Raw genomic sequence first — 26,357 nt, forward strand, 5'->3', positions numbered from 1 at the left:
ATTAACGATCGCCTAATGTTTTGGCTAGGTATAAAAAAGACAACTACAATATTCTAGTAGAAAGCTGGACTTAGTCTGAGTGAAATAGAAAAATCAACGAACTTAGTTGCAAAAAACCACCAAGCGCACCTTTGGCGCTTATATTCCCGAGATATTCGTAATCAGCATGGTCGATTTAGTCTAAAACCTCTCTCAAATCACTTGTCCCCCTCAGATTGCTATTTGTCAGATTTTCAACTTTGGCTCCCCGACTACTCCAGAAAGAAGAACTTTTATAAGCCTTCGGCATTATTCATTGTGTTTTACATTGACAACAGAAGATACACCATGTATGGGAGTGGAATTTATATAAATAGTCCGATAATTATTTGTGTCGTTAAGTTATATTTTTAACTCGCACTTTTTAAAACGTTCGTTTTTACTTTTACACGGGTCGAGGATACAAGTCTGAAGTAGTTATACCGACCCATTATACTAAAGTCAGGACATACAGGTAGCTAAAATATGTCTCATCAAAGGTCACACTTCCATTAAAAGGGCATGACAGATACTTGTCAAAACATTTTTAGATTCTGGCAAACTTATCAATTTTTCATTAGTGCTATGTATGAGAATAACAAAGCTGCAGTTAAGGTAAAAAAATGTGAGTGGCTGGTGCTGGTTTCGTATTAAATCAAGAGTTAAGCAGGGGTATGTTCTATCCCCATTTATATGGATTATTTTTGTGGACTTTTTCTTAAGAAGCACAGGAAAGGCAAATAAAACTGCCGGAAATTATATTAGAAACACCGAGACTTTTTTCATGAAAGTGATTGGTTAGAACTTAAAACTAGAAAAGAAATTCCCATATATGAGAAATGGGAGACCACGGAATGAAATGGGAAGGAAAAAGTCTCCTGGATATAGATTAAGCTGATGATTTAAGCACCCTAAATGAAAGTGTGAGCAAAATGAATGAACTTTTAGACGTTTTGCAAGTTCAGGGTGATAGAATAAATTTGAAAATTTATGTTAAGAAGAGTAAGTAACTAAGGCTAGGAATAAGTGAAGATGAAAAGGTAACGTTGGGCAACGAAATGATTGATCAATGGACAGCTTCACTTACCTTGGTAGTATTATTAGTAAAGACGGTGGGAGCAGTGAAGATTTCAAAAGCACAACAGCCCAGCCTCAGGGTGTTTTTTTACGGTTGAAAAAGTTTGGAAGAACAGCAAGATAAGTCTGCGAAAAAAGATTAGAATATTGGAAGTGATGACAGTGGTCAAATATGGTTCTGAAGCATGGGCGCTACAAAAAACAGGAAGCTCTACTAGATAATTTTCAGAGAAGCCTACGGACTATTTTGAGTACCCGACTGATTGACCGTATTTCAAACAGCAGGCTGTGAAAAAAGTGTGGTTAAATCACGCTTTCTAGGGCTATAATGAGAGAAAGGTTGAGATGGCTAGGGCACGTTCTGCGGATGAAGGATTGCCAAAAATGGTCCTTTTTACCCAACCGACTAGGGCTAAAAGAAAGCAGGTCGTCCGCGGTCGAGGTGGAAGGATGTCGTAAAGAAAGATTAAGGGAAATGGGAGCTTCCTGGGAGGGTGTAAAGAGGGACACTTTGAATAGGTTAGAACGGAGGAGGAGCGTGCATAGCTGTGTTGGCCTGGGACGGCTTGGTGCTGCGGTGAGTTATTAGTAGTTGTCTCAATTTTTCATTTATATTTTAGCTTCTGATTGATATATGACAAATACATAAATGTTTAACAAGTGGCGTCAATTTACTAAAATTCAAGGGGTGGGGATGTTTTTCAAATTCTAGGAGGGGGCAAAAAAGTAGGGTGCACATTCCTCCCTTCAATTTATGCTACTGTCTTTAAGTTTTTGTTCCTCTAATCCATTAATCCTGAATGACTGGAATATAAATCCCGGAATAACAATAATTGAGTCATATCAATTATCCTATCCGCTGGGATCCCAATTATTCATAAGCTTAAACCAGCTTAAATAGTCACTGGATGCGTAAACTTTTTAGTTGGTGGTGAATTGTAAAATAAAATTTAGAAACGTTCAATGAGCTTTGTAGGATGGATTAAAAAACTAAGAATATTTTCTTAAATGTTGTAAATTTATACCAAACACTAAAGAGTGCAGAAGACCAAATTATGCTACGTTCAGAGTCGTTCTAAGGGGGTCAAGCAGGTTAGTTGCCCTGGGCATCACGGCTAGGGGATTGCCCACTTTGATCAAATTTTTCACTTTGATTCAGCTTATTTTGCTTATATTCGAGTCGGGACGGGGCACTGTAATTAATTTTTCCTCGAGCGCCACCAACTCTAGGAATGGCTCTGACTACATTAAGTGATTTTCCATGTATTTTTACGGAATCAATATGAACTGGTCAGACATGATAAATGACTTCTCTCCTTAGTCTCTTATTCGTATGTTTTGAAATTTTGCCTTTGAACTTGAATACACGTTGAGACAGAATCTTACAAGCCAAACACTAGGGATGGCTTCGAGGTAGAAACTTAAAAAATGCCTTTCCAGGTCCTAATTTAAGCTGAAAATCTTTTCCCGAAAGTTTAATTTACGTAGCATTGTAACTTCTAAGCTAAAAGAAACCACTTTTCTGCACTTTTACCGCAAATAAAATTACATCCAGAAATACCTATTGCATTCTTTTTGCAAATGTCGCTTCTTATATTCGTCACAATGTAATGCAGAATAACAATAAAATAGATTTATGCTAAATAAAAATATACTAAACCAATAAAATTCGTCTATTATTTCTATATACTGCATGCCAAAACATGGTATATTTTCCAAGCAGAAAATTACCCCGAGGGATGCTATGAATTATACATATTGTATTTATACAGAAATTCTAATTTCTATTTGAAGTCTTCGTCAACCTCTAAGAAGAAACTTATATTAATACAGCTAAATTTGTTTTTTTAAATACAATAATTCACAGAGAGGCAAGTAAACCAGCGTAAGCTTTAAGCTTCTTGGTCTATTTTGCTATCTGGACATATCTGCATGATTAAAAAGGACATTATAAGCTTAAAACGGTTTTTGAAAACGAGGTTTCCAAAAGTTTCTGAGCTCCTTATTTACTTCATCAAAAAAGGTTCAATTTGCTTTACAAATGAAGCAAAGAGAGGAAAGGAAATAATAAATGAAAAATAAAATAAAAAAGGGGTGAGAAAACGAGGATTTTGTCAGCCAGGGGCAAAACATGCAGAACAAACAAATATTTCGACAAGGACCTCCACCAAGTCGTCCTCAGGGCTAAACAAAAAAGAAAAAAAATTAACAAAAATCTAACCTTTTGGAGTTTAATCGACAAGATGCTAACGGACACTGAATGAAAGACCAAGCCGAAATCAATGAAAAAAGGATTTACCAAAGAGATTAAGCAAGAATGTTTTGCTTTGCAATACTTTTTGCTCGTCGTCAATTTCGGCTTTCGTTAGGTATGCAACTAGGTTCTCTTAAATTTGACTGGGTGCAAATATTGAGTCTTTTAAAATTAAATTGTTATAAATTGGGCTTAATGAAATGTCTCCGTTATCTCTATTAATAGCCAAATTTCTGTTTATACATTTTTTTTTATCTCAATTACCTATTTAAAAGATTGCGGTAGGTCATTTACCGTAGATATTAAAGTTGCCTCCTCAAAAAGAACAAGACGTGTAGGATTTTCAAGTATATGCAGGGCCAAGGCGGAATCAAAGTTGTCATTTTTATTTTCAAATCTCAGTGACTTATTTATTGAAATTTTGTGTTCACGCAAACGTTCACCAAGTTTTTGATGGGTCCTATCAATGTAAAATATCTCACATGAAGACAGGACTGTAGACACCACTACACATTACATGTTTATTTTTATCTTTTCCTGAGTTGAAAAAATGTTCAAATTTTTGTTCACTTTTGAAAGAAACAGAGAGATTGTGTTTATTTAAAAATTTTCGAAGTTTATCGCTAAGATTTGAAATGTATTGTAAAGCGGGGAAAGTTTTTTTTTCTCAATTGCCGGAATAACTGAGTCAAGGGGGACGGGCTCTCTATTTTCTTGTTTTATCTTTTTTAATCGTCTATTTATGATATTTTCAATAAGGTTTATTGGGTAACCATTGCAGAATAGAATATTTTTGTATAATTTAACTCAGAATTTACATGATTAAGTGAACAGATTTTTAAAACTCTGTCGACTAAAGAGATTATTACCCCTCTTTTCATATTTTAAATAACTCGATTAATATTTGCACCCAGTCAAATTTAAGAGAACTTATTTGCATACCTAATGAAAACCGAAATTGCAGACGAGCAAAAAGTGTTGCAAAGCAAATCATTCTTGCTCAATCTCATTGGTAAATCTTTTTTTCATTTATTTCGGCTTGGTCTTTCATTCAGTGTCCGTTCGCATCTTGTCGATTAAACTCCAAAAGGTTATATTTTTGTTGTTTTTATCTTTTTTTTTGTTTAGCACTGAGGACGACTTGGCGGAGGTCCTTCTTCTTCTTCTATTTAACAGCAGGCGGGCTTTTCAGTAAAACTATTTAGCCCTTTTCCTTTTGCTTCACTCTGTGGGCTACAGAGCTACTGGCTTGATTGCCTCATATTTATTAGATATATTCAGATATCTTTCACCAGATATTTCGACTCTAGGAGTTCAATTATAAGTCGATAGATGTCGATTTGTATGCTCTGTGTACAGGTATAGTTGGCTAGGCTCTTGGCTGATAGTGGGATTTTGTGCTGTTTGAAGTATTTGAAGAGTTTACAAAGCAAGGGATGTTGTGCAGACGTCAGCATATTACATTCAAATAGGCAATGGTCAATTGTTTCATTATTCATATTACAATGCCTGCAAAGAGGGGACAGGGGAATTGAACCACTTGAATTAGAAAGCTTACATGAGAATGCAAGGAAATTTAGTCCATTTGTTCCAGAACGAATTCTATGATAAATTTTAGAAAGATACTTATTGGGAAAGGGGGAAAGGATAGGATTAATCTTATTAAAATTGATATCTGATAGCCTCCATCGGTAAATATCTCTAATTGGGATTGGTCTCCCACTTGGTTGGTCAATATTTATAGAATTTTTTACTATTTCATCAACCTGATATTTACCACTTATGCCAGAGTGGCTAGGAATGTACTGAAAGTAAGTTTTTATGCCACTTGAAGCAAGATTATCAATAATGCTGAGACAATGATAAGTGTCAATGTCCAACTTATATTGAGGAGCTGAGGCCAGCAACTCAAGGCTTGATAAAGAAACGGAATAGATGATAATATTATTTGAATTTTCAATCAAAGGTTGGTTTTGCTTAAGGTGTTCTAATGCCATGATTATGGCATTTAACTCAGCAGATATTATAGATAAATTATTAAATAATCTCTCGCCCATTGCAATTTTCAGGTGAGGAAGGAAAACACCGCTTGCACCATTCTCATTCATTTTTGACCCATCAACAAATATTTGGAAGTGATTTTTATTGGTAATTGTATTAAGTTCTGCAAATTTTTTCTGGACAAAAGCAATGGGGGTTAAATCTTTATTCCATTTTGAAAATTCAGTATTTATTATGGGAAATGACCAATTCCATGGAGGGGATTGGGGGAAAGTAGGTGCAATAGACTTTGCTGGTACAGGGAACTTCTTTTGAATATTGGCATACTCATCTGCAACACCTCTATACATGGCTGGATTTCTTAACCAATTATGTAAGGTGTGTGAGCTATTTGATTCAATTTTTGTAAGATGTTTTTTCAAGAGAAAGCTACGTCTCTCCCTTATTGTTGTTAATCCACTCTCCATAAGCAGAAACTTGGTGCTTGTGGGTTTCTTAAGACCAAATATGAGACGTATTATATCATTTTGTGTTGTTTCAATTTTTTTGCATCTGGGTCTTTGCACATGCACCAAAGACGATGAGGTCTATGGGTGTGGAGACCTCACCCAGGGTGTGGAAAGAAGTCTTTTTAGTATATTTGCTTTTCTATAACATTTTTTTATTGTGTTTGAAATGTGGAGGTGGAAATTAAGTTTTTGGTCAAGCATGAGACCTAGGTAATTAATATTATTATCTTCTGGAATAGTTGTTTTATTTAGAGTTAGTTTTGCATTAACATGGTTTCGCTTCCGGTGAAATAGGATTATTTTTGACTTGGTGGGTGCAATGGGTAAATCTGAATGTTGAGAGAATTTTTCAAACTGGAAAAGTGACTTTTGCAGATTTGACTGTGCTATCTGAAAGGTGTTGTCAGATGACCAGAGCACCAGATCATCAGCATATTGTAGATTTGTGTGAGGTAGGTTCATGTCCCAGAGATATAGGGCAAATAGGGGGCAACTGAGGACTGCTCCCTGAGGTAAGCCTTTGGATATTGTCTTTTGGGGTGAAGAGGCTGAACCAACACAAACAATTAAACTTCGTACTTCTATGAAGGATTTAATAAAAGATACTAGCTTAGGGGGTGCTCCAAGGTTTGCAAGTTTATTTAAAAGGATTTTGTGTTTCACATTGTCATATGCCCCTTCAAAATCTAGGAAAGCTGCCGCTAGGATATTATTTTTTGAGAAAGATTCATTTATTGCATTTGTTAGCAAAATGAAAGCATCTGTTGAGGAGTGGTATTTCCTGAATCCAGTTTGAGTGTGTGGGATCATATTATTTTTTTCAACAAACCAGGAGTCTGTGATAAATCATTTTCTCCATTATTTTCCCCATCTCAGGTGTAATCATTATGGGCCTATAAGACTCAGGGTTATCTTTTGGTTTATTTTTCTTTAGGATTGGTAGGAGGGACGAACATTTCCATATATAGCGGAACCTAGAAGATGCCCAAGCGTGATTATAACAATTTAGCAGTTCTTGTTTGTATGAAGGTGTGAGATTCTTTATCCATGTAGGGTGTATATTGCCATAGCTGCTGCTAGTTTTGGTCCTGATCTAATGTATTGTATTTTTCAATTCCTAGATAGAAAATGGATTTGTCCTGTATTCGGATCCTGTGTTTGGTCTGTAGCATCGGTTCCTAGGACTTGTAGGAATTTAACTTTGATTACTTGATTGTGTCATATTAATAAAGCCAGCTACAAATGAGTTAGCTTTTCCATTATCATTGTCATAATGGGTATTATTATGTATAAGCTCATACAGGAGTGGGTTGGGGGAAGTCTTTTTCCCACAAATGTGGCTTATGACTTTATGTATAATTGGCTCATGCGTTTCTCTGGAGAGATTATTTGCAAAATTATTCCAGTATTTATATTTAGCATCTATTATAATCCTTTTTAGATTAGATTCTGCTTGTAATTTTTTTAAATATGTAGTAGGTGATGGTTTTCTTATGAATTCTGTCCTAGCTGCCTTTTTTATCCTCCATTTATTTAGGCACTCATTTGTCCACCATGCCTTAGGAGTTTGTTTAGGGAATGTTTTCTTAGGTGTTGTCTTGGGGATAGCATGATTAGCTGTATTTATTAGTAAAGATGTCAAGGATTCAGCATGTGTGTCAACTGTTGTGTTAGAAATGCATGAACTTTGGGTGAAACTTGTAATTTTATCATTTAGCTTATTTTGGAACATAGACCAATCTGCTTTAGTGTTGATATATTTGGAGGTAGGAGATAAAGTTTCAGCAGGTTCATTTAGAGAGCAAACTATAGCAAAGTGGTCAGTACATAGACTATCAGTTTTATTTATGTAAATTTTGTTCAAAAAATTTAATGACACAATTTGTAGGTCAATTGTGGAGAATCTTCCACTTTTGGGGTTGAAATATGTGTTCAGGTTTGGAGGGGTAGCAACAGCTAATTCATTATTATTTAAAGTCATATGCTCAATGAATTTACCAGCTTTATTTGCTGGTTTATTCCCCCACAAAAGGCTGTGGGCATTGAAATCACCACAAATAATGATATTTTTTAACATATTAGAATTATTTATATAATTAAAGAAATCCTTGGCATCTGTAGTTTGGCCATTAGGGTTATAAAAGCTTATTATGTAGGTTTTTAAATTATTCAGCCAAACACTGATACCAATAACATCAACATCATTTGCAAAATCTGGAAAAGTGATGCCACAAAATTTTATATTATTATTAACTAATAAAGCTACCCCACCTCCTTTTCTCTCTGAAGATCTATCCTTTCTCAGGATAGTATATCCCGGAGACTTAATTTGTTGATTTTGGGTTAAATGAGTTTCCTGGAGGCAAGCAATATTAATGGCATTATTATTCATAAATGATATTAGTTCATTTAGCTTATTTTCAATGAGTGATCTTACATTCCATTGGAGTATTGATATATGTTGTGCTGTTGATTTATTCTTCATATGACTGTGTATCAATGTTCAGCTTTGTTAAAAGTAAAGCAAGATCTTTTTTTGCTTGAATGAGCATATCATCTGGGATGTAGATTTTTGCCAATTCTGCAATAATTTTTGTTTTCTGTAGTTGATGTATGTTCATGGCCTGAACTGCATTACAGTTTAGAATGAATAAGCATATATTTGGGGATTGCGTGTTTGGTTGTGCATCCTGTGTGTTGGTTAAGGGATTGATTCCTGGTAGTATTTCTGGTTTGTTTCTTCTTGGGAGGGGGGCCAGGCGGACCTCATCTCACTGGACAGGGAGGCTTGTTGGCTTGGTGATTCCTTCTGATAGGGATTTGAGCTAGGGGGCTTAGAAGATGGTGTTTTATATGGGGTGCTTGATGCATTGGGGGCATTTGACTTGGGAGTTTTGGTTGGTTTCATTACAGGCTTTATTTAGTATTGTTGGGCAGCATTTGCTTCCATTGTTGCAAAGGGGTATTGGATGGCCTTCTCTGTTGATATTTGGAGTGCTAGAGCTCTTTTCTTGTATGCAGGGCATAATGATTTATTTGTAGATTCATGTGGGACTTTGCAATTGATGCATGTAGGCTGAGTGTTGTTGCAAGTTGTCAGCTCTTTAGGATGGAAAGATTTACAATTACTACACTCTTGGAGAATTTCATTGCATTTGTTTGTCGTGTGTCCAAGTTTGAAACACTTCTGACACTGAATAGGCTTAGGTTTTTATTCCTTGTGTGGTTTGATTTGCCCATATAGGAATAATTTTTCTGGGATATCAATTTTATCCATCAGTGTGAATAAGAAGGATCTACTAGTTTTTAGGCCATTAGAGTTAGGTTTTCCAAGTTGGGTAACTTCCTCAACTGGGATTGTGTTTCCAGCCCTATCTGAGAGGCCTTCTTTTAACTCCTGAGTAGATACCTCTGAGGGAACATTATAAACTACAATTTTTGTTGGTGATTGTTTTGGGTTCCAATTAGATGCAATAATTGGGGTATTCAGAAGGGATTTTAGGTTAATTATTGTATCTGCTGATTTCTGATCTTCTACAGCTATTAGCAAAGATCCATCACGGTTAATGTTAAGAGAGAACATTGATTTTAGCAATTTAAAAATTGCAACTCTTTTTGCAGTGATAATTTTTATTTCAAAGGGGGTAGTGAGAGTAATTTTAAGGTAAATTCCTAAGTTTTTGGAGGGAGGATCTTGGGCAGGAAGAGGGAAAATGCTTTTAATTGGGGAGATTTTTTTACTTTTTTTAGAGCTTCTAGAGGGAACCTCTTGAAACCCATTATCATCATTTATGTTTGCATTAGGATCTACAGTTATCATTGTCCTATTCTCCGAATTGGATCAATCATTAGAACTTTCAGATAATGTGCTTGACCAGCCAGGATGGGTATCTTTCACTATGGAATTTGATTTGGGATCTGGGGGGACTTTTTTTTGAGGACTTCTAAACATTGCCTATTGGAAAAAGCTTTAAACACAAATATAAAACTAAAACAAGAAAGGGAAAATAGATGATATCAAACCGTCTGCACTATACTATGAGGAGGATAAACACCACAGTATAGCCCTGAGGATGACTTGAGCAGGATAGGTTTGGTACAACTGCTGATTAGAAGCGATAATAATCACAAGAAATATATTTCGATTTTCTTATAAGGTTGCTGTTGTGTTGACGAAATATTTGTCCTTGTCGAAATATTTGCTTGTTCTTCGTCTTCATGTTTTGCCATTGGCTGACAAAATCATCGTTTTCTCACCCCTTTTTGATTTTATTTTTCATGTATTATTTCCTTTCCTCTCTTAGCGTCATGTCATGTATAGCCAGTGTGGTCTTAGAATGTATTACGTCAATTTGCTTTAGGTAGAAAGTGAGACAGATACGTTAACTTTTGTACCATAAATAAATATTGGTTATTTTTATATTGTATACGTAATATCAATTTTTATATCGATTTAAGTCCGTAAATAAATAAATATACAATCGATGATTTTTCAACTTACTTTACATAATTGTCATCACTTATTGTAATTTCAGAACTACTAGGACGCGAGTACCAAATTTCAGATTTGATTTTTTTTAAGAAGTTTAAAGATACCATCTCCAAACTTTGTTGATTTTGTTGAACTTGGTAAGTTTCTTCAATATATTTTGTTTGATAGCCAATCCCTCTTCTGACGGAGAAATACTATAGTGTCAGTTAAAACTTCACAAAGCGCTCACCACATGACAAAGGCAACTACTTAGCAGATAAGTGAACAACCATTCTTCATTGAAACTTTACTTTGAAGTTTGCAGGCCTGAATAGTAGCATGTATACAGAAGAAGACGAATGAAAAGAAAAAGAAGATAGCAATGAAGATCTATTTTACCTAGTTGACGAGAGTTGTACCTGCCAACCACCAACTGTGCTCTCCATTCCTGGGAAGTAAATTGCAGACAGACAGGGAATAATCCTTACAAACTGAGTGTTTATATAGTAGACTTAAATATAAGTATTTATAAAGTAAAAAGAGATAAAAACAGGAATATAAATTCAACTCTGAAATAAGATATCATCAAGAAATTCAAAAAATTAATAGCCCAAAAATAACCAAAAGGCAAAAAACTAAAGAGTCAGTATATCCAGCTGGCTATAAACTGTAAAGTTAAAGTAACGGTAAATAAGCGGTATTCAGCTCACCGAAAATGTAAATAGCCGAATACGTATTTTTTTACATCCTTATTAAAATCAAAGTGTTAATTGAAACTTTATATAATATTGTTAGTATTATATGCAGTTTTGTTTTGTTAGTATTATATGGAGATTTCTATGTAGTGTTTTTTTTTGTGACCCATTTGTTAAAAATAAAATATAACTATACCGAAAACTATGCCAAAACTATATTTCGTTTAAGGAAAATATTTTTGAATCCATAGTCAATAAAGTCCACAACCAGATTTATCAATGCAAGTAGTAGGCCAAGGACTGACTATAAGGCAATTTTTTCAAGGCGAAGTACAATGGAAAGCTTCAAGTTTTATAGGAATCGTTCAATGATGAAAAAACCTGGCCCTTGAACATTAAAAGTCAGCTCTGTTCATTTGCCCTCCAACCCTTGGATATTTTCGTCCCCTCCTAGATTTTGAAAGCTCTTTTTTGTGGGTATTTTCATTAAAAATGCCTTTTCTGGAATGTATTTTTTCGTATTCGTATTTTTTTTGGTATGTTTGTAGTGTTGGCTGTTTGAAGTATAAACACGAAATATGAAGGGCATCGAAACACGAAGCAAAAAAAAATATAAATAGAGAACGTCTTTGGTCTATTGCATAAGAGAAAAAGTTGTGCTTTTGGCTCGGTATAAGATTGGAAGAGGCAGTAGGCTAAACTGAGTTCTAAATAGGAATAGCTAAAACAATTCCACCAGCTGTAGTTTCGTTGATAAAAAGTTAGAGGCATATTTGTCATTTTTTCAGTTTTTTCGATAAATACAAAAAAAGAGCAATTTTTTTTTCAAATATAGAGGGTAATATTTAGTAAGGGAAGGGTAGGTACTTGATTTTTCCTGCCCCCCCCCCCCAAATTGAAGGCATTGTTAAGACAGTTATTGCATTTTAATAGTTTCAATAAAGACTGATGGAAAAATAGTTTATCAATTAATACGCATTTCCCGGAGTGTCTTTGTATCTTAGAGTAAATTTTTCTCTTAATTTCTATTTTTCACTAAATTTTCTTCTTTTTGTAGCATAGCCCAACTTTCGGTGTTCTAATATTAATACAAACTTCTCTAATAAATGCGTTTCAAGAGCCTACTGTATAAAAAAATGGATTGATTTCTGTGGCCCCTGACATCAATAGACCCTAGGCTAATGTCATATCAGTAAATCTGGCCCTACCCACAGGCGTCTAGGGGTATCCAAATTGGTTTTCTCTTAATTTTTCCAATTTTTCTCTTAATTTGTTTTTGGTGACATAGCTCACATTCCAGTGTTACAATATTGATACATACCTTTGTAATAAATGCATGCCAACTAAATAATAAATTAGACTAAATTCTTCAGACCCCCAGGTAACATCAGGACCTAGGCCAATGGTCTATTGGTAGCCCTAGCCCTGCCCACAACAGTCTGAGGGCACTAAAAAAGATTTCATCTATTATTTAACCTAAAGAAGTAGCTGGCCAAGTTTTCAGTTTAAGAGAAATCGTGTTAAAATCAATGTAACGCTAAGGAAGAGATTCTTCCTATAAAAAGGGATTAAATCTTTAAGATAGTAGACAAATAAGCTCCAAAACTTAATCATCGTTATTTAATTATTACTCAAGCTAGAAAAAGCTAGAAAGATTTCACTATAAAATTTGAAAGATCTACATAGCACCCCTCTCCTATTGATTTATGATGTTTCTGGTTTGAGTCAAATTTTAGAGAAATCACAGCAAAAATAAAGACGAGAATCTTAGTATAAAAAGGGTGTAAAAAAACTATCCTGAAACGCTTAAAAACTGAATTATTTAACCGTATTTATGCCAAGGATCTACACAAACCTCTTCCCCAATCCTCGGCCAACTTGGCCGTTGAAAAAAAAAATAAAAAATAAAAACACCACGCTAACGTTAAGGCTAAGGTTATAGTATGGGTCTAAACAGCATCTTTCCCCTATTAGTCAGCCTCGTTTTCAGTTGGAACAAGAACTTGCTCAAACAAAAGTTAAGTTAAGGATAAAATTGTTCCTGTAAAAAGGGAACAGCACATTAAAATGTTATATAAAACATCTCAAAAACTTAATTATTTAATCTGAGTTATAATATGGTTTAAATAACATCTTTCCCGAGTGGTCAGCCTCGTTTTCAGTTGAAGCAAGGACTTGTTCGAAAAAAAGTTACGTTAAGGATGAGTAAGAGAATAAGCAATTGAAGCGGTAAACAAAATAGGTCAAAGACTTAAATATTTTAATATTTAAAGTATTTCAACAAAGCTGCGAACGCTCCTCCTCCATCCCAAAAAGAAATATTTATACTGAAGGTGTACCCTCTTCTATTAGTCAGTGAAGTTTCCGACCTAAACGAAATCTTAAACAAATCACAGCAACGATTAGGACGATATTCTTAGTATAAACAGGGGACATAAGACACTCACGAGACAGCTGAAAAAGCTTAAAACCCTAATTTACGAGGTCAATCTACAGAGAACTCATCCCCTAAAGGTCATCCAAGTTGGCAATTTAAATGAAATCCTAAAATATCACAGTGACATTAAGGAAGAAATCCTCACCATGAAAAGAGAAAAGACATTACAAGTGTCATAACTTGACATAAGTGACATAAGTGTCATTACCTTATATTAATATGCGACATAAGTGACATAGTGACTTAATGTCATAAGTGACATTAAGGAAGAAATCCTCACCATGAAAAGAGAAAAGACATTAAAGTGTCAGATAGAAAATTAGAGTAGTGAATAATTTAAGTTATACGAGGGTTAAAGGAGCTTCTTACTAAAAAAAGAACAATAAATTCAATCTGTAGATAAAACATCACAAAAACTTAGTTAACTGACCATAATTGTACCTACCAGAAACCCCTCCGCGATTGGTAATAAATTGTCGGTTAAAACAAAATCTTCAACAATCGCAGAAAAGTTAAGGACTAGATTCTTACTATAAGAAAGGAAGTTTCTTACTATTTCTTACTATAAGAAAGCACCAGACAAAAAAGCTAGAAAACCTCACAATTTAGCAAAAGTTATGCTATGGATCTACACAGCACTTGTTCCTTATTAGTTGACCAAGTTTGTAGTTAAACAAAGTCTTGAACAAGATCAAAGCAAAAATAAGGACGACAATATTCTTCTAAAAGGGAATAAGAAATTAACATGGTAGATACAAAAGCTAAACAATTACTTACTGAACTATAGTTATGCTATGGTTCTACCTACACAGCATCCCTCCTCCATTGGTTAGCCATGTTGCCAGTTTAAACGTCATATTGAAAAGATTGGAATGGTATTAAGGATAAGATTTTTCCTATAAAAATTCCCTAAATGGTAAATACAATAGCTTAAAAACTTAAGTCATTTAATCATATATGCTATGAATAGACACCAAACCCCTCCCAAACTCGTCAGTCAAGTTTTCAGTTTAATCAGAATTTTGAGCATATTGGAGTAAATCAACCTGAAGGACGATATTCTTGCTATGAAAAGGCTTGAGAGCTTAACGAAAAAAACTGCTTAAAAACTTGATTATTTAACCAAAAGTATACAATTCGTATCTAGACTCCCCCCCTCACGCTCCCCCTGAGTAGCTTTGGGAGTATCAAAGGAGTTCCTTTCAAATGATTTTTTTAAAACTCTTATAGAAGATTTTTTCAGTGACAACACATGAAATTGTAACTAGTTACATATACGATCGTATAGCATACTAATAACTCAAAAATCAACCCTAATGATCTCTATATAGACAAAAATAATGTATCTATGTCTGTAAGGAATCTATTAAGTTTAAATAAAACTTGAACGAATACATGAAAACAATCTCAGTAAATTCAAAGGACTGAGTTCTTCCTATACAAAGTGAGCCCAACTTTAAAGTGGTAGATCAATAATATCTAAGCCTTTTGAGAAAATTTTTTCAAATCTATCCTCAAGCAAGACTTTAATCTCTGAAATGTCAATTCTCAATCTCCGCTTTTCAGTACCTTCTTTGAACTTTTCAAAGAAAAAACTCAAGGGAATTCCTTCATAATCCACAATTTTCACAGCTTCACTAAGGCGAGTGCATCTCGACTCTCTCACTATTGATATCCACTGGGTTAGTGTGAAACCTTTTTTGTTGTGTTGTACGAGTCCTGATGATTTGATGGTGGCAAAGGATTCAAAAGTCTGAAATAGAGGGAAGATTAGACGGTGGAAAAAAACGAATACGAAATGTTCTTTTTGATGAAATGGTTTGAGCCCACTCAGTGTAAGTATCATGACAGACCGACACATATGGCTTGGGTATTCTGGTTAAGGCACATTCTCAGCAATAACGCGTTAAAGCGTTTAACGTGTTAACCCGTTAAAAGTAATTGCAATTTGAAGCTATTTTGGAGTGTTTTAAACCAGAGCCGTTCTCCATTTACGCTCCTTAGAGACAAGTCTGAGCAAAGATAAAAAAAAATTGTTTGGCTGAGAATTTATGTTCCGTTTGATTTTCACAAGAAAATTACTCCGAAAATTTTTCAAAAGCTCAGACCAAATGTAAAATTATTCTGAACCCAGAAGAAATGGCGGCAATTGATATTTGTCAAATCTTAACAATTTTCTTGAATAATACGTAGCAGACCGTAGCAGATCGTACGTAGCAGTACGTAGCAGAAAAATATCTGCTACCAGTTTTATTATTAAGCTGCTTCAAATTTTTCTTTGTTTTTAGATATTATGATTCCTTTTCAAACATCACACACAAAGCGGACTAATAAAAAGAACATTTTCTTTTATTCTTCAAGTATATTTATTAGAAATGTATATTCATTTTCCACCTATTGTTGTTCAATTTAACAGTTAACATCTTTGCCGAGCTCATTTAATCTGTACCACTTAATTGCAGCGCCATTGCACTACATTTTTGTCAAGTAGCTACAAACAGGGAATCTGCCTGATAAATGGAAGCAAGCAGCGGTGATTCTCCTCTTCAAAAAAGAAAGCAAATCAGATCCAAGTAATTACAGACCTATCAGTTTAACCTGTATCACATGCAAAATGCTAGAATCTTTACTCCAGGATAATTTATACAGTACCTACTCGAAAGGAGCCTCATTTCACCCGCACAGTTTGGATTCCTCAAGAAAAGATCAGCAGAAAGCGAGCTACTTGTCGCTACAAACACCTGGAGAAAATATATGGATAGTGGGATGCAGATAGATATTTTATACTTAGATCTCAGAAAAGCCTTTGATAAAGTCTCACAAAGTCAACTTCTTCGAAAACTACAGTTTATCGGTGTTGGCGATACTATTCTAAAGTGGGTTCTCAGCTTTCTGAAAGGAAGATCTCCGCGAGTGAGACTGGAGGGATACCTTAGCAGCAACGAGACAAAAGTCACAAGTGGAGTAGTTCAAAGTAGTGTTCTCAGGCTTTTACTATTTAATATTTACATAAATGATTTTCCAAAAAACATAGATTCAGAGATACTGCTTTATGTAGATGACACAAAAATCTTTCGCGCAATTATAAGCTTTGAAGATACAGAAATACTACAGCAACACTTGAACAAAACAGCAGAATGGATAAAAAAAAGGAGCATGGATGTGAATACAGAAAAAAGTAATCATATTCGGCTAGGCCCAAAACACATTTCTCGGCACTACTGCTTTGAAGGACAACAGATACCTATACAAGAAGAAGATCGAGACCTGGGAGTGACAATAGACAGTGGTATGACTTTCACCAAACACTACAAATCAATCATCTCTAAGTCATCACAAGTCTTGGGAATTATTCAAAGAAATTTCTCTATTACTGAATCAACACTGTATTATACATTCTTCATATCTTTGGTGAGACTAATGATCAAACATGTTCTTACAACAACCAGGCCGTTTTTTAAAAAAGACAGCAATGCAATAGAAAAATCCAAAGGAGGGCCACTTAATTCGTTCAATCATTTAGAGATTTATCATACCAAGACCATTTGAAAAAACTGTCGCTCCCAAGCCTCTCATACCAATTTTTGAGAGATGATCTTATTGAAGTATACAAAATATGCAACAGACATTACGACAACATCCCTCCAGAAGAGATAATAACATTCAAGAATAATTACCTGAGAGGTCACAAGTTTAGGCTAATTGAATAACGTTTCAGAAGAGGTGTTGGTAGATAGGCATTCAGCAACCACATTGTCTCCGAGTGGAATGCACTATCATCAGACACTGTTAACTCAGATTCAGTCAATGCATTTAAGAACAAAATTGACAAACATTATAGTGATAAAGCATTTGATTATTTAAATTTTTGTAGATAGAGGCGCAAGCCTGTTTTCGCAATATATTATTATTATTATTATTATTAACAATTTCTTAGAAAGTTTTGAAACGATAGAATACAGTCAATAATAAATACGTACAACATTACAAATGATTTAGCAAATGCCCTAAATTAACAGAACACGGGCGACAAATATACGATGGCGTAGCTCAGATAAAACCGCTTATTTTGTAGATAATATGTCGTGAATTGAACGGCTGATATCTTTAGGGTCCAGAAAGACCCAATCTTCTTGATAGTTCTACTAAATAACTAATAAGAAGAAAAGTGGAAAGCAAGATGCCCTAGGTTAGATGGATGAAATCATAAAAAAATTAAATCTTAGGGATTCCTTGGTAATCAATCAAATCAAAAGCTTCAAAAAAGGTGGACAGTTTGGAGGTGTTCACCAGTTTGACAGGCCCAGCTGGATTAACAGTATAACGAGTGCATAGCAGTATTAGGCTACTTCTGTCATATGATTCTAGAACAGCAGGAACAGATTTTAAGTCGGGTTGCTACAATACAACTATATCGGGTATAACATTATATTATACCCAAAGTCAAATTTAGGTCCTTAGTTAGCGTCTAAAGTCTTCAGCTAATGCATAAGAGCCGACAGTTCTATTGGCAACTGGGGAAGAATCTTTAGCCTAGAGTGTTGAACTTGGCAACTAATCATCAGCACAAGGAATGCTTCTGAAGGGTGATTTTGTAGGTAAAAAAAACCTTTTTTACGAAACAATAACCTAGAACAAAGGGTTTTTAAATACATTTTTTCTACAAACTGTAGATTTTATTAGGATAGAAAACAGAGTTTCCATCCAGAAGTTGTATTTTTAATCCTGAAACGAATTTCACCATCCTTAAAGAAAACTAAAATAAAATGCAAACTAAAAAAAAAGGTTCAAATGCGCAAATTATATTAAAAATAAATAATATTAGACCTTTATATTCCGGGAGTTGGGCAGCGAGGTTACTTCTCTGGGGTAGTCGGGTATATGCAGCTATAACTGTATGAATTTTTGAATTGACGGATTATTAGGGGCAGGACAATAATTTATTTAGAATTTAGATTCGCAACCCACAATGCTCATTTGTCCAATTATTGTGGCTTTTTCTTCCTCCACGAATTAGCTGTAAATCAGATTAAACTTGAGCTTATATTTACGAAGTCAAAAACTGCAAGAGACTGAATTGCACCTACGGCAATGAGAAGGAGGGGGGATATAACAGTAGATAAAGGATACACAGGTGTCTTCTCGAGGCAAAAAATTCTGACAAAGATATTTTTGGTAAGGGTTAGATTAAGGATCAAGCTGCCCACTTGAGTATTTACAAAGAATCAAAGGAGTTGAGGTTTGAGCTCACTGGTGTATGCGATGGGGAGGGTAGGTTTTCAAAAGACTTATTATGAAGGACGAATTTTGGGACTAGAGAACGCGTGAGCGGTTTGTTTCAATAACTATAGGATATAGGGAGAGATTCTCATAGGGCTGTAAGCTTATAAAACGTTTTTCCTATTTTGATATGGGATATGAAGATGATTTCAAACTGGATAATTTTAATTTGGATATGGGATAATGACATTATTTTTTACTTATGGAGTAAGGAATTACTTCGTGTTTTTTATTTATCTTTTGTAGTCATTCTATGCTAAATGAATCTATGTATGTATGTACGTATACATGACATTTACACTGCAATTGGTTCCTTTAAAAAAAAAAAATATATTCCCATATAATGTAGAGCCAGAGTAAATTTTTATTGACTGGAATAAAGTACGGTATGGAATAAAGGACCCGCTTGATGTAATAAAGAGTAAGTGTGAGCTTTTAGTTCAAAAGGCTCGAAATTATCTTGAATATAGACATTTATTCCCGTTTTTTGAAAAAATCTAATATGTTAACCGATTGACGTAGATGGTCCTATTTGTCGGTAGTTCTGGTCGTGTTAATTGTAAGTTGTGTCTTTGTATTTTATATTTATTTGAATGTACTCTTCCTAGTGTATCCTGAGGGAAATATTATTATTTCATTTTTGTCTTAAAATCATTCAAAACCAAGACGCTACTAATAAATAGTTATGTAGATGGCGAATCGAGGATTCAGAAAACGATATTTTTGGTAAAGGTGAGGTTGGGAATGAAGCTGTCCAACTCTTGCCTATCTTCAAAGAAGGAAAGGAGTTGACGTTTGAGCTCATTGGCATATGGGATGGAGAGGGTAGGTTTCCAAAAACTTATTGAGTAGCAGGAATTACGATATGGGATATGAGGTGACTTTATTTTTTACTTGTGGGGTTAAGATTACTTAGAGTTTGTTATTTATCTTTTGTGGTCACTCTATCCATGCTTCTATATATGTGTACATATATGACATTCAAATGGCAACGAGTTTCTTTTTGTTCTTAATATTTTGTAACTTTTTATCTTAAAACAAAGGTCTGGACACTATCTAATCCAAATCTTATTACATATTTGATTAATGAACATTGCCAATAAAGGGAAAGTATGCTTAGACGAAATTTGTTAGAAATTTCCTATCTCTGAGCAACTTTGGATAGAATTAATTAACTGAAAATGACACATCCAATTACGCTGAAGATGATTAAAGACAAATGTCTCGAAGCAACACTGAAAGGGTTCGCTTATTAAATTCACTGGATTTAGTGCTGATTAGGAGAATTAGTAAACGAAATGCTGATCCAGCCAGATTTATGAGAAATGCTTATAAAATAACCGACCAGTTTCTAAAAAAATATCCCAAGAGAGCTTATGCGAAGCATATATTTGATTTTGTGAAAAGTTCAGTGTTGCAATAAAAGAAGGAGGAAAAAAAAACTGGCCATAAGGGCTGAGGCTTCCTTCTCGCCGTCCAGCACGCTAATGATTCTTCCATGGTTCACCCACAGAAAAGTTGTTACGACTTTTACTTCCTCTACAGCATTGAGTTTGAAAGACTAACTACTAAACCACAAGCGGCTCGGAGGCTGCCCTAATGAGTCATTAAATGAGTCATCCACAGTTTTCATTAAATAGTTCAATCGGTAGAACCGACGGGCAATGTGTGCCAACATCTTGAAAAAAATGTCATAGTAGAATGTGAGTAGATCATATATTGGGTTTGGGTAAAGTTTGGTGTTGGAATAGAAGAAAAATAGGGGAAAAAATAAGAACCTTTCTCACCGCTTGAACGATTTCAAGGTCCTGACAGATGGAGTTTTTTTTGCTCCCATTCAAACATCAAACACCAAATATCAATGGGTATTAAACTGGTATTAAACACCAAATACCAATGATTAAAAACCCCTGTCCACAAGGATCGACGGCTTCTTCCCGATGTTCGAACGCAGATGACCCTTCCACAGGTTCGTCTACGGAAACCTTGTTGCAACTTAATTTTTCTAAAGATATAGTTTTGTATTAAGCATCTTACTCTTTGACAAATTTTTCCAAAACATCTGAGCTCGAGCAGCTTTCAACCACCCCACGATCGAGCCAGAGGCTGCCATGACTGATTTCAGGAAATGAAGTTAGTATTATCATAAAAGAATTTAATTATTTTTTGATGGTTAAGGTATGAATTTTGAGTGGCCGAGAAGGTATTAAAAATAATTTAGTAGTTTATTTGTTTCTTTTTTAAAGGAAGATTAGAATGGAGTGTCTTCAGATATTGCAAAGGCAGAGCATTCTACTTCTCTTGGGTTTAATAAGGGTTTTGAGGGATGATTGCGAGGATCGAGGATGGTGCATAGTTGATTGAGAACAAGGTTTCCAGGAACATATTTGTGTATGTGTTATTAAAGTATTTCCCAGGTGAAAGAGGTGCCCTATGGCGAAAGGACACCATGCAAAACCAGGAATGGTATTTTTTGTGGTTTGGTAATTTATAGTAGTATACCTTATTTTCTTCAATTATCTTTGGCTAGCCAAAATAAAAATAAAAAATAATAGAAAAAACAAAATTAAAGAAGTTTTTAAATTAGTGTAGGTGGTATTAAAGGTTGAAATTTTAAGTGAAAAAGATTATTATGTCACCGAAAGTAGAGGAGGTAGGATTAAAATTATACTAAAAAATTGAAAAAAAAGGCTGCCGTGGCAACCATAAAAATATTACGGGAAAACTTACGAGGATCATATTTAGTTTTATGCAAAGATTGGAATAGAAGGAAAATAGGGATTGTCCTCATTTGGACAATCTAATTATCCTGACAAATGATCATATAGTTGCCTTGTCACTCTTCATATAGAAATTTTGGAATAAAATTGGCAGAAAAACCGCTGCTTTTCCATTTAAAAAAAAATAGAATTCGGGACCATAGAATTAAAGAGAGAAAAAGATTTATTAAAAAAAAAACATATCAACAAAACATTATTACTACTTCCCCTAAAAAGCGAAGCTTGTCCGCGGGGGAGGTAGAGAAAACAAAATACTTAAAACAAAAAGAACATTTGGCCACCGACACCACTAATACCACCACACTAAACAATAAATACAAAACAATATCATATATTATACTTCCTCCGGTAACATCATATCAACAAAACATCACAATAAATAAATAAATCAATCAGTCAAAACTCATATTCAATAAAAAGCAGTTCCTTAATGGTTTTTCTAAATATATTGGGGTTTCCAGTAATCTTAATATCACTATTTAAACTATTTCATTTCCGCATACCTCTATATAAACAGAAAAACATGAACGGGAAGAAATACCTCTAGGTACAGTATAATATTTTTTTCTCACCACATTTTGGGGGGGGGGGGCAACTGTCCCCCCTTTTCACCCCAATGAGTATAATACGCCCATGAGTAGACCAAATCGAAAATAAATTGCTCAACCAACAGGACTGAATATCCTATCCTGGTCCAACCCGAAAATATACCACAATACGAAGAATCCACGAAGGACGGCAACAAAATAAACTTTCAAGGTTGGATAAATTTCTGGAACAGACTTGCGTGAAGATATAGCTGCTAAAACTCCACGTAAGTCTTAAAGTTAAAGCCTTGCTGAACTGCTTAACGCAAAACCTTTTTGGAGATCGTGGGTGCAGCGACTAGTCCTATTCACTAGTTCTTAAAAATAGCAACAGAGATCATAAAGTGATAGTCTTTTGCCAAAATTCACGGTCGGACGCAGTCTCGTCTATTACCTCGTGCACTGTCAAATGCCGAGTGGACATCTACCCGATCGTTTGTTGGGGCAATTTGGGCCACTATATCAAAATAGTCTTACAGTTATTTCTTCGTCTACTGAAAGTAAAGGCTCAATCACAACAAGATTTAGCTAGAGTCCCCCTCCATTAATCACATTTCTGGTTTTATTGAAAATAATTCTACTTTCCACTTAATTATCGGGTTTTTATTTGATATAAATAAAAAGTAAGCGTATGTGTGTCTCAGAATTGATTTATCGATCAAGAAAGCCGGTAGTAATAAATGATGCGGCACACTCAAAGGGAGCAACATAAACGACTTCGACCATCCATTAAAGCTTCCACTGGCACCGACACCATCACTGTTGGGATCTCAATATTGAAAATAAGAAAGATAAACGTAATAACAAAACCCGATTGCAACAACAAAAAAGATGAAACATAACTTGGAAAGAAAATACTATCTAGTTTTCTTTAAAAAAGGCTTCAACTTTTTTCTTAAGGATATTATAAGTAATAACAACATTGACCCACTGACAGGAGTCATGTTCCAGAAATAATTGGATGCCTTTGATGTCTTCTGTTCACAAAAAGGAACACAAAGGAAAAGACGACGTTATTACTAGTTTCTAAAGTTAAAGGAAAGTCTCGCGGGAAGCAAGATCAATCAAAGCCTATTTCCAACCATTTCTCTTCAATATTGCGTGCTTAGACTGAATAGATTCTGAGACAACACTGGTTGGACATAATATATATAAAAAAAAAAAAAAAAAAAAAAAAAAAAAAAAAAAAAAAAAAAAAAAAAAACACGATAGACATTTTTTGGACTTTTTATATTCTTTTTTTTAAGGCTACTCCTTTACATTTTTTCTTCGTATATTCTTGAGCACTGAAGACGAGTTTGTTGACTGTTGAATTTAATTGTCCAAAGTGGTGAAAAACTTGAGAGCCTAATTAGAGTACAGCCAAGACAGATAGTCTCTGCGGGTCTAGGAGATTTCCCCCGAGAAAATCCCCCCCCCCCCCAGAAATTTCCCCGTAGGCGATTTCCCCACCGGAAATTTCCCCCTGTAGGAGATTTCCCCCCGTAGGAGATTTCCCCCGCAGAAATTCCACCCCTGGAAATTTCCCCCCGTAGGAGATTCCGATCCTCCTAGCTCCACAAGGTCCGTGAGACCTTGAGACTGAAATTGAAATCTCTTAATCTTCTTAATTAAATCCCATAATTAAAATGTCATAACAGTTAACCACCCCGGATTATCCCATTCGAAAGCTATCTAGACTCTCGGGCTGCACCATACTGAGTCAGTTCATTTTTTTCGTGTCATATCAGAGGTACGTAAAGTTTAGCAATATAATGGAACATTTCAAATCAACGCGTGGAGGGGACAAGATTGCCTTCGAAGTGTTCGTTTACGGGAAACAGAAAGACTTAGCGGCTGGAGTGGTCAGTTTCGAATGCGAGTTGAGACGACAGACGAAGGAAAGGCAAGGCGAGTACAAGGCAAAGATAAAGGTGAAGGATGGTGCTTTGGTTGGGCGTTTGAACGAAGGATCGGATGATTCCATGCGTTTACGCACTGCTGCCTAACAAGTCAGAGGACACGCATTCAAAAGTTCTTACCGAACTAAAGTCTCATTTGACGAATGCAGGTCCAACATCTGTATTGTCTGATTTTGAGTTGGGCGTGCAGAATTCCTTCAGGAAAGGCTTTCCAGCCAATGAAGTGAAGGGCTGTTTTTTCCACTTAAGCCAGAGTATCTACAGGAAAGTACAAAACCTTGGCCTTCAGACGAGGCATAGAGACGTTGGTGAATTTGCAGTCTCCGTTCAAATGCTAGCTTCTCTTGCATTCGTGCCCATTCCGGAAGTACATTCTGCATTCACAGCTGTTGTAGAAATACGTATTGACAATGTGTTTTGGCCAATCATCACCTACTTTGAAGATTACTACATCGGTAAAATGCGTGGAAGTAGGAGAGCACCTTGCAAGTTTCCGCCCCGTGTCTGGAATATGTTCGACAGAGCGAAAGATAAACTCCCTAGGACAAACAACAATGTTGAGGGTTATGATAGAAGATTAAAGTCTTCAGTTTCAGCTCATCACCCTAGCCTTTGGAAGTTCTTGGACATCCTCAAGCGCGAACAAGCACTTAACAGGGCGGTTGTGATTCAAGCAAATGCGGGACAATCCAGTGAACTAATTAAAAAAAAGTATGCGGATTTAAATGCCAGACGACAGATGAGAAACTACGGGAACGTCGGGACACTGGAGTACCTGAGGCTTATTGTAAGAAATGTTAGTTTTAAATTGTAGCGTTTTAACCGTGTATGTATTACAGTGTATAAATAACTATTTACTTGACAATTAAAAAGTGTACTCCACTCGCTCTTATATTTTAGGCCGCCGAGAAAGAGAAGAATTTTTCAACAATTTTCGAGCCATGGGTGACATCCGATGCAAATAAGTCTGAGGCAAGGGTAGTCTCCGGTGGCGATTATTTCTTAGAGGGGGGAGGGGAGAATTTTCAGCGGGGGGGGGGGAATTACCGGGGGGAAATCTCAAGGGGGAATTTTCTCGGGGGGAAATCACCGGAACCCAGTCTCTGTGAGAGCGAAAGATGGCCTAACTCTTTCAAGGTTGTATAGAAATAATTATTTTCACTTCTTGATGATAGTCTAACATCCTAGGGCAGAACTAAGGCAGATAGTTATACAATTAGATAATGAAGATAATTTCTTAAACCACATTGGCCTGACATCACATAAAGAAAGAATAACGAGCAAAAATGGGGTTTTTATAGGCCAAATGACGATACTGAAAAAACAAAGCGAATATTTCGAGAGGACACACGCCTCTCTTCTTCAGCATGAAACAAAACGATGTATCAATAAAAGCCAAAAATTAAAAGAATTAAAACCAACTCCCTAACAACCATAAAAGCGAGTTATTCGCCAATATCCGAGATTTGCACAAAATCCAAAAAAAAAAACATGAACTGCCATAGACGGATACTAGCGAGCAACTTAAAAATGAAAGGAATCAATTCATTCACTCGAAAAAACAAAAAACGAACCAGCAATTAAATAAGTTGGAAAACTATGTCGTTTGATTTCGGATTTTAATTAAGGCATTTCTTGCAGACACCCTTTGAGACCTAAGGGGTTGTTCACTTAAAAAGCGGAAAAAACCAGAAAATTTTGACTCTGCCCTTGCAGAGCATATTTTTGAAAAACCAGACCATACTATTTTGTTTAATCAAGCTAGTCTTATTTCGCATGATAAAGGTATTGTCCAGCACTACAGAGAAGCTGTTGAAATTTATAAATACCAACATTTAGGTCTAGCTTAAAACAGAGATTCCGGTGATTTAAGAATAAACGAGTCATATTTCGGTTTTCTCAAAAGAGACGCCAATACGTTACTAATCCCTGAAATAAACTTTGAACTACTTTCCCAGTCATCTAATCAAACACGTGAACACCCCCTTAGGTCTCAAAGTGTGTCTGCAAGAAATGCCTTAATTAAAATCCAAAATCAAAGGACATAGTTTTCCAACTTATTTAATTGCTGGTTCTTTTTGTTTTGTCTAGTGAATGACTTGATTCCTTTCATTTTTCAGTTGCTCGCTAGTATCCGTCGATGGCAGTTCATGTTTTTTTGGATTTTGTGCAAATCTCGGATATTGGCGAATAACTCGCTTTTATGTTTGTCAGGTAGTTGGTTTTAATTCTTTTAATTTTTGGCTTTTATTGATACATCGTTTCGTTTCGCGCTGAAGAAGAGAGGCGTTTGTCCTCTCGAAATATTCGCTTTGTTTTTTCAGTATCGTCATTTGGCCTATAAAAA

At 35.3% G+C, this 26,357-nt stretch overlaps 1 protein-coding gene across 2 annotated transcripts in view; it reads right to left on the reverse strand.

Moving 5' to 3' along the window:
- Window positions 1-14,656: 14,656 nt before the first annotated feature.
- Window positions 14,657-26,357, reverse strand: part of LOC148949602 (uncharacterized) — a 102,086-nt gene continuing 90,385 nt past the window's right edge. For both annotated transcript variants that reach the window (XM_089093034.1, XM_089093035.1), the window contains one exon: window positions 14,657-15,215. In XM_089093034.1, coding sequence (XP_088949160.1) covers window positions 14,919-15,215 — 297 coding nt within the window. In that variant the 3' untranslated portion in view covers window positions 14,657-14,918. The remainder of the gene's footprint in view (window positions 15,216-26,357) is intronic.

Source organism: Artemia sp. Qi Xiang Cuo, chromosome 8 (assembly GCF_049724085.1).
Source record: "Artemia sp. Qi Xiang Cuo chromosome 8, ASM4972408v1, whole genome shotgun sequence".
NCBI lineage: Eukaryota > Metazoa > Arthropoda > Branchiopoda > Anostraca > Artemiidae > Artemia > Artemia sp. Qi Xiang Cuo.